Source organism: Grammomys surdaster, unplaced genomic scaffold (assembly GCF_004785775.1).
Source record: "Grammomys surdaster isolate TR1022 unplaced genomic scaffold, NIH_TR_1.0 338, whole genome shotgun sequence".
NCBI lineage: Eukaryota > Metazoa > Chordata > Mammalia > Rodentia > Muridae > Grammomys > Grammomys surdaster.
In genome coordinates, this window is record NW_021604757.1 from 2,516,382 (window position 1) to 2,529,688 (window position 13,307).

The window sequence follows — 13,307 nt, forward strand, 5'->3', positions numbered from 1 at the left end:
GCCATGCTCCTCTCTTTCTCTCTTCTTCCCTCCCCCTCCCTCCCGTCCCCCTCCTCTCTCTTCCCCCTCCCCCTCCCCCCTCTGTCTTTCTATTATATAGCCCTGGCTGTCCTAGAAGTTGCTAATGTAGACCAAGGTGGCCTCAAACTCACAGAGATCCAGCTGCCTCTGCATCCTGAGTGCTGGGGTTAAAGGGGTGTGCCACCACCGCCCAGCTCATGCCTGCCTTTTTTACATGGATGCTGGGGAGTCCAAATTCAGATCCTCATGCTTGGGCAATAGCACTGCACCTGCTAAGCCATCTCTCCAGTCCCCAAACTGCATTTTAACGTCACCCTGGGTGACGTCGTTGTATTGAGTTTGAGGAACATTAGTCTCAGGAAACCGGCACAGCACTTGGCATGTAGCCTAAAACCAGAGATCTGGGCTCTGGGTTCTGGTTCCAGTCTGCTATTGTCTGTGACTCTACTGTTTCTTGTGAACCTCTCTGGGCCTCAGTATTCTTGGTGACAGTGGTATGACACCAGCACTGGCTAACAGGACTGATGTGAGGCTCTATAAGACAATCACCAAAATCAACATGGTCTGTGGCATTAAAGAACGCTCACTTGTTGATTTTGTCCTTTTCTTTTCTTTTTTTTTTTTTATTTTGTCCTTTTCATGATACCGTTCTGATTCTAGATAGTGTCCTGAGCTATGGTTTCTAGGAGTAATTACAGTAAAACAAACAACAGTATTTAGTAGAATCCTAATGCAAGACACTGTCTCCTAGCTATGCTGAGGCTGAACCTAGGGTCTTGTACACACCACACAAACGCTCTACCACTATGCTAAGCTCCCCTGGTTTGTTTTTAGGTTTTTTTTGTCTGTTTTCGTTTTTTCTAAAGATGCATTTATTTTATTTTATTTTATTTTATTTTATTTTATTTTATTTATATGAGTACACTGTAGCTGTCTTCAGACACACCAGAAGAGGGCGTCAGATCCCATTACAGATGGTTGCGAGCCATCTCTTCAGTGCTCTTAACCACAGAGCCATCTCTCCAGTCCCTGTTTACATTTTAGTTTTTTTTAGGTTTTAAGTTTATTTATTTATTGAGTATGTGTGTGTGCACACCATGGTGTACCTGTGCAGGTTAGACAGCAGATTACGGTAGTCAATTCTCTCCTTCTGCCCTGTAGGTACCTGGGATGAGGCTTGGACTATCAGTCTTGCTGGCAAGTTCTTTTCCCTGCTGAGCCCTCTAACCGCCCCTGTTTCAACCTCCCCTGTTCCAGCCACCCCTGTTACTTTTTGAAACATGTTCTCATGTAGCCAGGTTGACCACAAACTCATCATGTCACTGAGGCTATCCTTGGAACCGGATGCTCCTTCTCCTCTGACTGCCTGGTCCAATGCAAGGTTTCTACCAGGCGTGCACCACCTAGCTAACCTGAATGTTCAATTTTTGGAAACAGGGTTTTTCTGTATTGTAGCTCAGTCATGAACTTCCTATGTACCCAGGCATCCTTCTGTTCTTGCCTCAGAAGAACTTGCTACATATTTTCTCCTTTCCGTTCTCAGACCCAGCTTCTCAGACAGGAATCAGGGATGGGGAGGAGCCTTCCAACTTCACCTCGCTATCTCTGCCCTTAAAAATCTCAGTTTTAAGACTATTTCGCCACCTCCTGTTCACTTCAGGAACTGCATGGGCACAGCTGGGTAGAGAAGTACACTATTAACCGTTAACAAGTGTGTATACCCAAAGGATTCTGTGCTGAATAGCACCTAGTTCTTGCCCTCAGTTAGCAACTGAGACTAACATGGAATGCCACAAATAAAGCTAATGTGTTACAGATGCTGTGATAATGGTAAAACAGCAATACATTAACATAAATAATGACCCATTTACAGACTGCACAACATACCACGTCTTTCTTGTGGAATCAGGGTGCTGTGGGGTGCAAAGGAGGAGAGTTAATGTCTCTGTGGCTGGTTCTGGATAAGAAAAAGAAATCCAGCTTTTGCTGAGAAGAGTCAGGAGCAAGAGTTAGGCACACCTAAGCTTCTATAGGATGACTCAGCTTCCCACCGTGAGGCAGGTCTCAGATACCCAAGCCAGGCTGCAGAGCAGCCTAACAGGAAGTGACCTTTTATATCGTGGCTATAATGGGTACCAAAGCATAGAGGCCCAGTCAGGAGCCAGCCAAGGCTCTTCAGGAGAGGCCAAGATGCAGACATGGCTGCTGTGCCGGAACCCACAGTGACTCCTGTGCCTTCTTCAGGACCTTGCTCCAGCAGCTGCAGAAACTCCAGACTCTGGTCACCAACAAGATCTCCAGACCTTACAAGATGGCGGCCACGCAGACTGGCACTTGCCTCATGGTAGGTGATACTCCTTAGCACAAGGTGGCAGGGGGAAGCTCTTCTTGAAGCTAAGCTCTCTAGGACAGTGAGCAGAGTCAAAAGGGGCCAGTGACCTGTGCAGGCCAGTTCTAACAGATGTGTGATTGATGCCACTAAATCTAGTGAAAGGCAGGTCCTTGGGAAAATGGCTTCTATTCAAGGATTCAAGGAGTGTGATTGTTCTTGGAATGGGTGATAGGGAGAAAGTCAAGGAGCCCCCCCAGGGTCCCCAAGGGTAGGGGGGCCACCTAGGACAGGCTCAGCCTCTGTGTGGCTCTCTTGCATTAGACTGTCCTCCCAAGTAAGCACATGTTGGTTCTGGCATTCTGAGGGCAGGGCCTCACTGGAGCTCCCCCGGGACTCTTGGCTCCTTCTCCAGCTCAGGCTGAGAATGTGATGTGGCAATGTGTCCTCCTCCCTGGTCACAGCTGCAACCCTCCCTTCCCTCTTCCCCTTTCTTCCTTTCCTGACTACTCTCCTCTGTAGGTGAGAACCACACAGACACCCTCCCTCTGGTCTCTGGCACTGCCTTTTATGTTCCCTAGAATGGATTGAGGTGACTTGAGCAGCCTTTGTCTGCTTCCAAGAGAGAAAGAGACCACACTTCCAGCTCTGGGGAGGCATACTGGGGAAAGCAATGAGTCTTCTGCATCCAGTGGTTTGGGGTGAGGAGAGTTGGGGTGGCCAGTCTTGTAGGCCTGCCCTGCCCCAGATCTGATGGCTCCTCTGCCCACTACTAGGTGGCAGCCTTGTGCTTCGTTCTGGTGCTGGGCTCCTTTGTGCCCTGCCTTCCTGCATTCTCTTCCGGCTCAAAGACTGTGAAAGAAGACCCTATCGCAGCTGACAGCGTCTATGCAGCCAGTCAGAGTAAGTACCTCACAGACTCTGGGTGAGAGGAGCCATGTCAGATGCACTGGTGCACCTTTAATCCCAGCTCTCTGGAGGCAAAGGCAGGTGGAGCTCTATGAGTTCAAGGCCAGCCCAGTCTACACGAGGAGTTCCAGACCAGGGATACATTAGTGAGACCCTGTCTCCAAAAAGTTTGGAGGGCTGGAGAGATGACTTGGTACTGACTACTCTTGCAGAGGACCCAGTTTTGATGCCTAACCACCTATATGGTGGTTCACAGCCGCCAGAAACTCCAGTTCCAGGGGATCAGATGCCGTAGTCAGTCGCCAAAGGCACCAAGCACATAATGCACACACACAATGGCAGGCAAAACATCCATACACACTAAAAAATAAAAATAAATGTCTAAGAGATTTGGGTTGGCATTATCTCATTCTATACTCTAATTCTGCAGATGGAATAACGGAGCCCCGGTGAGATTCTATGACCCTTTTAATGTTAGTTGTAGAATTGGGACCAGACTCTTTTTTTTTAATATTCATTTTATGTATATGAGTAAACTGTAGCTGTCTTCAGACACACCAGAAGAGGGCATCGAATACCATTACAGATGATTTTGAGCCTCCAATGTGGTGCAATAGAGTGTTCTAGGTCTAATTTCTATGGATGAGACCTGGGACAGCAAATTAGTGTCAGTCTTCAGTCATTTCTGATGTGGTAGAGTCTGCCTGACACAGTGTTAAGAAGGCCTCTGAGGTATGCAGGACCTGCAGCAGGTGTCAGGACTCTGCTGGGAGGGAGCTCCTACCCCTGGGGAGTGTGATGTGGGTGCCACCCCAGTGGAGTGCAGTGTGGTCCAGTTCAGAGTCAGTCACAGCACTGCCATTTGAGCCAGGGTGCATATCTTGCACTCTCTAGATGTTGATTTCTGGACCCCAGAAGCTGCTGTCCTTACAGTGTACAATAGGTGAGCATACACCTTGCCTTCTGGAATAGCTCCTGATATGAGGGAAAAGACAGGCCATGAGCAGCAAGAGAAGAGCCAGTATAGGGAACAGCAGAATGGCGTGGCTTTCAGAGGGAGAGGCCACTTCCGGTAGGTCCATGGAGAACTTCTAGGCCGTCCTTCATATGTCAGGAACATGAATCTTATGTGGCTGAAGAGAAAGAGGAAACAGATGAGAGGTCACAGAGAGGGGAGAGCAGAGAGTGTGTGAAGGGGAGGGGTACTGCGGGGAATGGTGGGGTGAGCAAGACAGAGAGCCTAGAAGGGAGGACAGGACCTGGGAGAACTAAGAGGAGAGGGAATTGGAAGCCACTCTGGGAGGGTTGTGATGGAGCAGTGGGGCTGGCGCGGGGGGTGGGGGGGGCAGAGGCAGGGGCGGTGCACAGGCTCAGAGAGCCTGGTCTATCAAGACCAGAGGAGAGGAAGGAGACACAGAAGAGGAGGGGCTGTGCTAAAGTACAAAACCCAGGGAGGGCGGGCGAGGAAGGTCATGAATGAGCCTCTGGAGGGAGTGCGGCACAGGGCAGGGCAGAGGGCACGTCTCAGGAAGGAGGTGGCTTGTTGAGCAGGCTGGTTTCCGGACTGCAGCTTCACACAATGCCAGGGGCCGCCTTTTCCACAAATTCTCCTAGATTAAACCCTGCAGGGGAAGCTGTGAGGCAGGCAGCAGACTGGAGCCAGGAAGCCAATTTACAGGGACCCTTGATGATGAGCTCAGGGAAGTGGGGCTTAAAACACCTCATTCCCAAGGCTTCGTGTGAGATTTAATTTGCTTTAAGCTAGGGGCTTTATATAATGCCTAGCACAGGTGTCCAACGAACATTCATTTTTCTCCCCTTGACTTCCCAGAGGAACTAGCCTAGAAGAGAAAAGAAAAAGGTTTCCTTAAGTCTCCCAGGAAGTAAATGACATGGAAGGGTTCGAACAGAGCTCTCACCAGGTCCTGTGATCCCAGCTTCTTAGGTCAAGGCCGGAAGAGTGTAGGTTGAAGGCTTAGCTGGACTACAAAATTAATTAATGGCCTGCCTGAGCAACTTAGTGAGACCCAGTCTCAATATAAAGTAGAGAGTGAAAGAGAGAAAGAGTCTCCATATCCTGGTGATAGTGTATTGGCCTAGCATTCATGAAGCTCTGGGTTCGGTCCTTAATACAAGGAGGGGAAAATCCCAGTTACCAGTAAGCAAACCATTGCTGTCTTGCTCAGAAGTGCTACATTTTTGTGGCTTATGATTTTTACAGAGCACGGTTTCAATCGCTTATACCGTATTACTCATTGAATCCTTGAATCTCCATGAGGCTGGCTATACTATCTCCATTTTACAGATCAGCAAACGGATGCTCAGCAAAATCAGAGCAGAGTGTGTGACTAACCTGAGATCACACAGCCAGGGATCCTCAGGGATAGAAGAGTCAAGCCTGTAAGATGTCAGAGGTTGCCCTCCTCCTGCCTAGCACATGAGTAAGGCTAATCAGGCAGAGAGAGGAGCCTGAGGAGCTCGCATGGCTCACCCTGTTTTCTTCCCCAGTGCCTTCCCGAAGCCTACTGTTCTATGATGATGGGGCAGGCTCGTGGGAAGATGGCCGAGGCGCTCTACTGCCTGTGGAGCCCCCAGAAGGCTGGGAGCTCAAACCTGGTGGTCCAGCAGAGCCGAGGCCCCAGGACCATCTCCGACATGACCATGCAGACAGCATCCACGAGACCTCCAAGTACTTGAGGGAGACCTGGACAGAGGACACTGATGACAATGGCACCAGCCCCAACTTCTCCCACCCCAAGGAGTGGTTCCGTGACAGGTGAGCAGAGGGACAGCCTTCCAGGGTCCCAGGCTGTACCACCCTCAGCCACACCTTCCTAGGGGGAGGGGTCCTTGGTCAAGTCCTGGCTCACAGCTGAATGATGGGTACCTCAGGACAAATTCATTCCTGGATCTTCTTCTCTTCCCAGGGATCTGGGCCCCAACACCACGATCAAACTCTCCTAGGCCACTCCGAGACCCAGGACACAGGACGGACACCCTGGCACCCAGAAGAGGCGTTCTCTTGCTCACTGACCCAGATCCAGCTCACACCCCTGCCCCTGGGGCCCTCTGCCCTAGGAGAAAGGGTCTTTCTTCTCCCCAGCCCTCCCGGTCCCTGCAGTGGCTGGGGACCCTCTATGTTCCCGGACACTTGGACTGCTCCCCTGGGCCAACCACTCTGTTCCCACAGCTATCCGTCCTCCTCCGATAAACCACTCACTGGGCCACCCTCATTTCCTTCCCATAGTGACCAACGCAACCACTGTTCCTGGCCCCCTCATACACAGACACACAAGCAGACATGCACACACAAACACACACCCCCATCTCCTACTGTACAGAGACCAAGAACAGAAATCGTTTGTAAATAATGAACCTTATTTTTTATTATTGCCAATCCCCTAAGATATTGTATTTTACAAATCTTCCTCCCGTCACTTCTCCCTTATTTTGTATTTTATGAAGTTAGTGCGGGCTTTGCTACCCCTTGGCCTGGGACAGAGGGACACCCCACCCTCCCCAGGCCTCCCCCTGCCGCTGCCCAAGCTGCTGGGCCCTTTTACTTGCCAAACCGCTCCTCCAACAGCTCAGCACATGCTTTAAGAAAGCAAAATTAAAAAAAAAAAAAGATTCAGCATCAATCCCGACTCTATGTGTTCTTTGTGATGGGTCCAGGAGTGAGGTGGGGAGGTTTAGCTTATATGTTTGTAGGGGGTGAAAGGGTGCCTAGTGAGAAAGCCTTTCTGTCTGGAGACATTTGTCCAGCTAGTCACCAAATGTGGACTGGATAACTCAAATACATCGCCCGGAACCAAACTGAAAAATTGAAAACACACAAAAACCAGTTTGATAGAATGTCACACATCTGTACTCTCAGCTATGATGGGAGACAGAAGACAGGAGAACCTCATGGATGCTCAGCTCACAGGCCAACTGCCTGCAGCAGAGACGAGAGACCCTGCTTCACAAGATGGAAGGCACATCACTGTGGTGCAGCACTGTGGAGGCAAAGGCCCTGAGTTCAAAGCCAGACTAGTCTACATTTCAAGTTCCAGGCCAGCCAAGGCTGCAAAGTGAGACTCTCTCTTAAGAGAAAAAGAAGGAGGTTGGGTTGGAGAGATGGCTCAGCAGTTAAGAGCACTGACTACTCTTCCAGAGGTCCTGAGTTCAGTAACCACATGGTAGCTCACAACCATCTGTAATGGGATCTGATGCCTTCTTCTGAAAACAGCTACAATATAGTCATATACAATAAATAAATAAATAAATAAACAAATAAATATTTTTAAAGCAAAGAAAGAAAAGATTAGAAGGCAAGAACCTAACTCCTAAAAGTTGTTCTATGACCTCTACATGCACAATATGCATGCAAAGACCCAGGGGCAGGCATGCACAAGGAGGAGGAGGAAGAGGAGGAGGAGGAAGAAGAGGAGGAGGAGGAAGAGGAGGAGGAGGAAGAGGAGGAGGAGGAAGAGGAGGAGGAAGAGGAAGAAGAGGAAAAGGAGGAAGAAGAAGAGGAGGATGAGGAAGAGGAGGAAGAAAAGACCTAAAGACGTAAATCCAGGGCTGAAGAGAAAGGGTTCCCAGCTGAGGTTAGGAAATGCCAGCTTCTGGGCGGGGATAAGTTAGAGGCTTGGTCTACACACAGGGAAGGAAGGAAGGGCTGAACACCAGGGAAGATGGTGGCAGTGAGGAAGAGGAAGCAGAGTGAAGAGAACTGAAACAGACTGAGTAAAAGGGAGAGGGCATGGGAAGTGACTCTAGAGACAATAGAGCAGACACTGGTGCAGGACAGGAGGTGGTGATGGCAGCCGCAACAGCTGCACACACCCTTAATCCTACCACTTGGGAGGCAGAGGCAGGCAGATCTCTGAGGCCAGCCTGGTCTGCAGAGTGAGTTCCAGGACAGCCAGGACTACACAGAGAAACCCTGTCTCGAAAAACCAAAAAGGAAAGGGGTGGGGGCAGCTTTAAGACAAGGTGGCCAGAGTGTCAAATGCCATGGAGATGACAGGGCAGAGTGAAGTCCCTGTGCCCTTTGGAGGAGCTCTGCTGAGATCAGCTATGACAGAAGGGGGGGTGAGAATGAGAGGGATGGAGTGAAGGCTAGGGTGGGGGTGAGGGGGGAGAACAGGAGGGATGGAGTGAAGGCTGGGGTGGGGGCAAGGTCAGGAGCAGTTCAGGCTGTTCTCCACACAATAGGAGACTGACTGGGATTGTTTCCAGAAGACAGACAACAGAAAGGAAACTGTAGGCACCACCAGGAGAGATGGTGGTGGTGGGTGGGAGCCAGAGAGCCAGGGGAGGGGTTCACTTCTGGAGGCATTCTATGGGTGAGGTATGAGGGGAGATGGAGTCTGTGAGGCTTGGGCCATGGCAACAGGGAGTTGAAATGAGGAGAAAAGAACCATTTCAGACAGCCCTGCCGAAGAGCAGGAGTCGCTCCCCTTCATGCATAGTTCTGTGCTGACACGGAAGCTCAGATGAGACACTGCTCTTGAAAGTAAAGGACGTGTAAGGAAGCGTTATCCCATTCCTCACTAGCACCAAGAACTCTGAATAAGCCAGTGGGAACTGAAATAGACCTCCTCCCAGCTCTCAGGGTTGACACCCAGGGATTTGCCCCTGTGCTCAACCACAGACCTACATCCCCCTGAAGATACTTGTTTCTCTCTCTCTCTCTCTCTCTCTCTCTCTCTCTCTCTCTCTCTCTCTCTCGTGTGTGTGTGTGTGTGTGTGTGTGTGTGTGTGTGTGTTTTGAGATGGAGTCTTAAGATGTAGGCCTGGCTGACCTGGAACTTACTATATGGGCCAGGTTAGCCTCAAATTCACCTATAGCTACCTACCTCCTCCTGATGGCTGGGGTTAGAGTGTGCACCACCACACCACCACACTTGGATTAGAGTGTGCACCACCACACTTGGCCACGAAGGGATTTTATAGACGTAAAAACAAAACCAATGTTCAGGGCTGGAGATAAGACTCAGCAGTTAAGACTGTATTGCAAAGGATCCAAGTTGGGTTCCCGCCTCTCCTGATTTCCACAGGCTCAGGGACACACCACACACACACACACACACACACACAGAGAGAGAGAGAGAGAGAGAGAGAGAGAGAGAGACAGACATGGGGTGGTTCAAAGGGATAGAATCCCCTGATGGCTATTGAGCTGAATATAAGTGCTGCTGTAGAAATCCAGGTCTAGCCGGGCAGTGGTGGCGCATGCCTTTAATCCCAGCACTTGGGAGGCAGAAGCAGGCAGATTTCTGAGTTCGAGGCCAGCCTGATCTACAGAGTGAGTTCCAGGACAGCCAGGACTACACAGAGAAACCCTGTCTCGAAAAAAAAAAAAGAAAGAAAGAAAGAAAGAAAAAAAGAAAAAAAAAAGAAATCCAGGTCTACTGGCTTCACCTGAGTTCCTGGTGTCCCTTTGTAGTCCCTCTTCCTTATTCTATGACTGAACAAGAGACTTGATTCTCGGGGTTTCCTGAAGCCTATGACTAGCGAGGGGTCAGGTCCCTATGGAGGTCCATCCAAGATGTTTGCCCAGCCTGTGTGAGGATGTAGGGCTGATTCTCTCCCACAAGTCACCTACTGACAGTGCTTCCTCAGGGCTCGTGTCCCTGCCTCTAAGGGGATGTATCTGCAGCAATGGTTTCACTCTCTGTTGTCAGTTCTGGCAGCTTGCTTTGCCACATCCCATGTGACAGCTTTTACAATGCAGTGATCCTGCTTGATAGCCACAACAGCCCCTTTGTTATAGCTAGAATCCAAAGCTCTGAAGACAGAGCCATCACTGAGGGTGAAGCCATGAGCAGAGTGGGACCAGACAAGGCCCTGGACCCAGGAGGGCTGGACCAGCCCAAGAACCACCTGACCAAAATGAACGTCTGTGTGGTGTAGGTAAAAAGGACCTTGTGGATCCCCCTGGGGGTGAACTACACAGGCCAGAATCCTAGGCTCCAAATGAACCTTCGTTGCTTAGACATCCGAGTGGCTAAGTACATGGTCTCTGAGATATGCACTGTCTCCCTAGTCTACTTACTGTCTCCAAGCCCCAGTGAGCTCCTCTGTAAAATGGTACCCACCCTCCTGTTTGAGAAGTCAATGAAAGTTTGCCGGGAAAATGCTTAGCACCAGGTCCATTATGCAGTAGGCATCAGTAACTGTTCTCTAAGTGCTGTGGTAATGGGTGGGCTGGGGCCAGAGAAGTGAGATGCAACTTCAAAAGGCTGCTTGCAGAAGGTGGCAAGGCTGGTCGGGAGAGGGCTTCGTTCTTTTTCTCTTCTTGGGAAGGAAGCCAAGCCATAGCTTAAGGATAATGCAGCCAGCAGCTGGCCCTAAGTAGGGATGTGTGAGGATGGTGGAATGAAGCCTGCTTTAAAAAGCCCTAAGTGGGGAGAGCTCTGCAGGAAAGAGCTAAACAAAAACCCAACCTGGGAACCCAGCAGCTAGGCAGCTGCTGAGTGAATGTCAAACCCAGCCAGTAATACCGTAATTCATGGTGTGGGAGGCTACACTGGGCCAGACTGCTTGGAAATCAAAGCCCAGGGTCCTGGAAGGGGAAGCTCAAGGGTAGCTGGGGTGCAGAGTGAGGACCCCCATACTACAGCAGCATGGCTTCTTTAGTACGTGGCTTGGAGGAGAAAGATCCTTCGTGGCCAAGGATGTCTAATCTAATTCCTTTACCTATAGAGGGGCTTGTTGGACCACTGAGAGGTGGGAAGCCTATATTAGCAGACCTTTGAGGTTTTACAGAGTAGAGAGGAGGAAGGGCTGTCACAGGAGCAGAGCAGAGGGAAAGGTACCAGAAGGCCTGGATTTAAATCCAAGTGCACTACCAGGAGCTATTTTGAGCAATTAAATCATTGAATACCATTTCTATGTCCTCTGCAGCTTGAAGGAAGTGATAATATCTACTACTCAGGAACGTGGTTAGGGACAAAGGAGATGGTCGCTACTGTCAGGGTGTGCAGGGCGCATCCGATGAGACACTCATGTGGGAGACAAGGGCAAAGGATAACCTGGGCAAAGGTGTAGAACAGGACTACCTCGTTCAAGGTGGAGAACATCAGAGAACTCCAAAACAACCTTTTGTCTACCTATGTAGTATGGCCCCTTCCACTTTCCCATGCTCACAGGCAGTGGAAAAAGAAGATAAAGATTGCACTGAACATCTGCTCAGAGGACAAGGGAAGCTAGGAAGAAACTATTCAGTTGGACAATCAGAGGAACCATTATGGAAAAGAACGGGTTTTTGTTTGTTTTGTTTTGTTTTGTTTTGTTTTCAAGACCAGGTTTCTCTGTGTGTAGCCCTGGCTGTCCTGGAACTCACTCTCTATAGACCAGGCTATCCTCGAACTCAGAGATCCTCCTGCCTCTGCCTCCTGTGTGTTGGAATAAAGGCAGGCACTGCCAATGCCAGGCTGGAAAATAAAGCTTTTGTGGGAGCTTTAAAATCTGTAATAGGGAAAATTTCAGATAGAGGGAACAACAAGATGATGCTGTGAAGAACTGGTACCAATTCCAGAATAAGACTCAATTCAAGAATGTGTCCTTGTAAGGGTCGGGATGCTGTGAGCCGGCACGATCCTCAGACAGCCAGTGAGAGCCTGAGGTCTAGCCAAGCCAGAGCCTTGAAGCTGAAATTGTAGAGGAAATGGGTAGATGGGGCTGTATGGTGGAATATGGGCTTTGAATGCCTGGCTAAAGTATAGGCAAAGAACAGCCATTAAATACTGTACGATCTGTGGACTTCACAAAGAGAAAGTCTGGACCACAAATAGACTAATATCTGAGGAGTCACCCAGGTCTCTGCAATGGTCCAAATGAAACGTTCGGTTGGTGAACACCCCCCAAGCCCAAGAAGAGATGGTACAAAGAGAGATGTGGAACCGAAAAGACAGGAAATCCAAGTTGGACCCCATGAAAGCATCCTGTTCTTCTTTTTGGTCTGGGCTCCTCCTTCCTGTAACAGCTTCTTTGGCCCTAGAAGATACTGATTTAGTGTTCTGGGATACCCCAAATCCAGCAACCCGGAGGATTCCTGGAAGGCTGACCATTCCAGGAGTTGGAGCTATGACTTTACACACAACTCAGCTTGGTCCAGCTAGAGGCCTGGCCTCAAGAGCTCTAATCCTGTAGATGGAGTTCCCACAATCCCGAGGAGTCCCTAGGGGTTGATGTAAGCTGTTTCCTGTGCCCCTTCCCTAAATACAATTTGATTTCTAAATTCCCACAGCGCCGACAGAGTTAAAGCTGCCTCATGTCACCGCCCCTGTCCCCCCCCACACCCCCCTCACCTGCCTACAGCGGCAGCGAATGCCAAAGCCGGAAAACGCGGGACAGAAGGGGGCGGGGGTGCATCACTACGGCTGAGTGACAGGTGGAGCGATGATTGGCAGGTGCAGTGCAGCCTGTACCAGTACTGGGCAGGGGCACAGAGGTGGACCTGGGCAGGGTCCTGCACCCTGGCCTGGACCCCTCAGAGAGGTTGGTGGCCTTGGCCCGCTGCTCCGGGCTCGCTCTCCCGGGGCCCCGGGCCGATCAGGCAGGGCGAGGCGGCGCCCTCCTCTCGGACCCTACGGCTTGGCGAGTGTCTCTAAGGTGACACCCCAGTGCCTAGTGGCTGCGGCGACAGCTACAAGGCTCCGGCTTGGCTAGACCTCAGGCTCTGGCCGTCCGGGGATCGCCCGGGTAGCGCCCCAGGCAACATCTTGACCCTTCCAAGGACACAGTCTCCCCAGGGCTCCGGAGCATCCCTCCCGGCCTTTCCTAGGCGCGGCGCCCCGCAGCTCTCGGCCCCTGTCGTCTGGGCGCCGCATCACGACGGACGTGCGGGACCCAGCGCCTCTTTGCCTCGTCCCAGCCCGGAGCCCTTGGCTCAGGCGCGCTCGAGACTCTGAACTTTGGTGGGTTCTCCATCAGGCCTCGGGGCACAGAGTTGGGCCACCGAAAGATGGCTGAGGGACCCGGGGGAGGAGGACTGCGCGGGGACAGGGCAGCCTGCGGCCGGGCGGCGGAGGAGGAGGTGGTGCGGCGGCGCTGC

The 13,307-nt window shown here is 50.9% G+C and overlaps 1 protein-coding gene across 1 annotated transcript in view; it reads left to right on the plus strand.

Annotated features, from left to right (window-relative positions):
• The window catches only part of Creb3l1 (cAMP responsive element binding protein 3 like 1), a 41,019-nt gene extending 34,119 nt beyond the window's left edge, over window positions 1–6,900 (plus strand). The window contains exons 9-12 of the mRNA XM_028778579.1: window positions 2,266–2,365; window positions 3,127–3,253; window positions 5,768–6,035; window positions 6,187–6,900. Of these exons, the coding sequence (XP_028634412.1) occupies window positions 2,266–2,365; window positions 3,127–3,253; window positions 5,768–6,035; window positions 6,187–6,223 (532 nt within the window). The 3' untranslated portion in view covers window positions 6,224–6,900. The remainder of the gene's footprint in view (window positions 1–2,265; window positions 2,366–3,126; window positions 3,254–5,767; window positions 6,036–6,186) is intronic.
• Window positions 6,901–13,307: the final 6,407 nt, after the last annotated feature.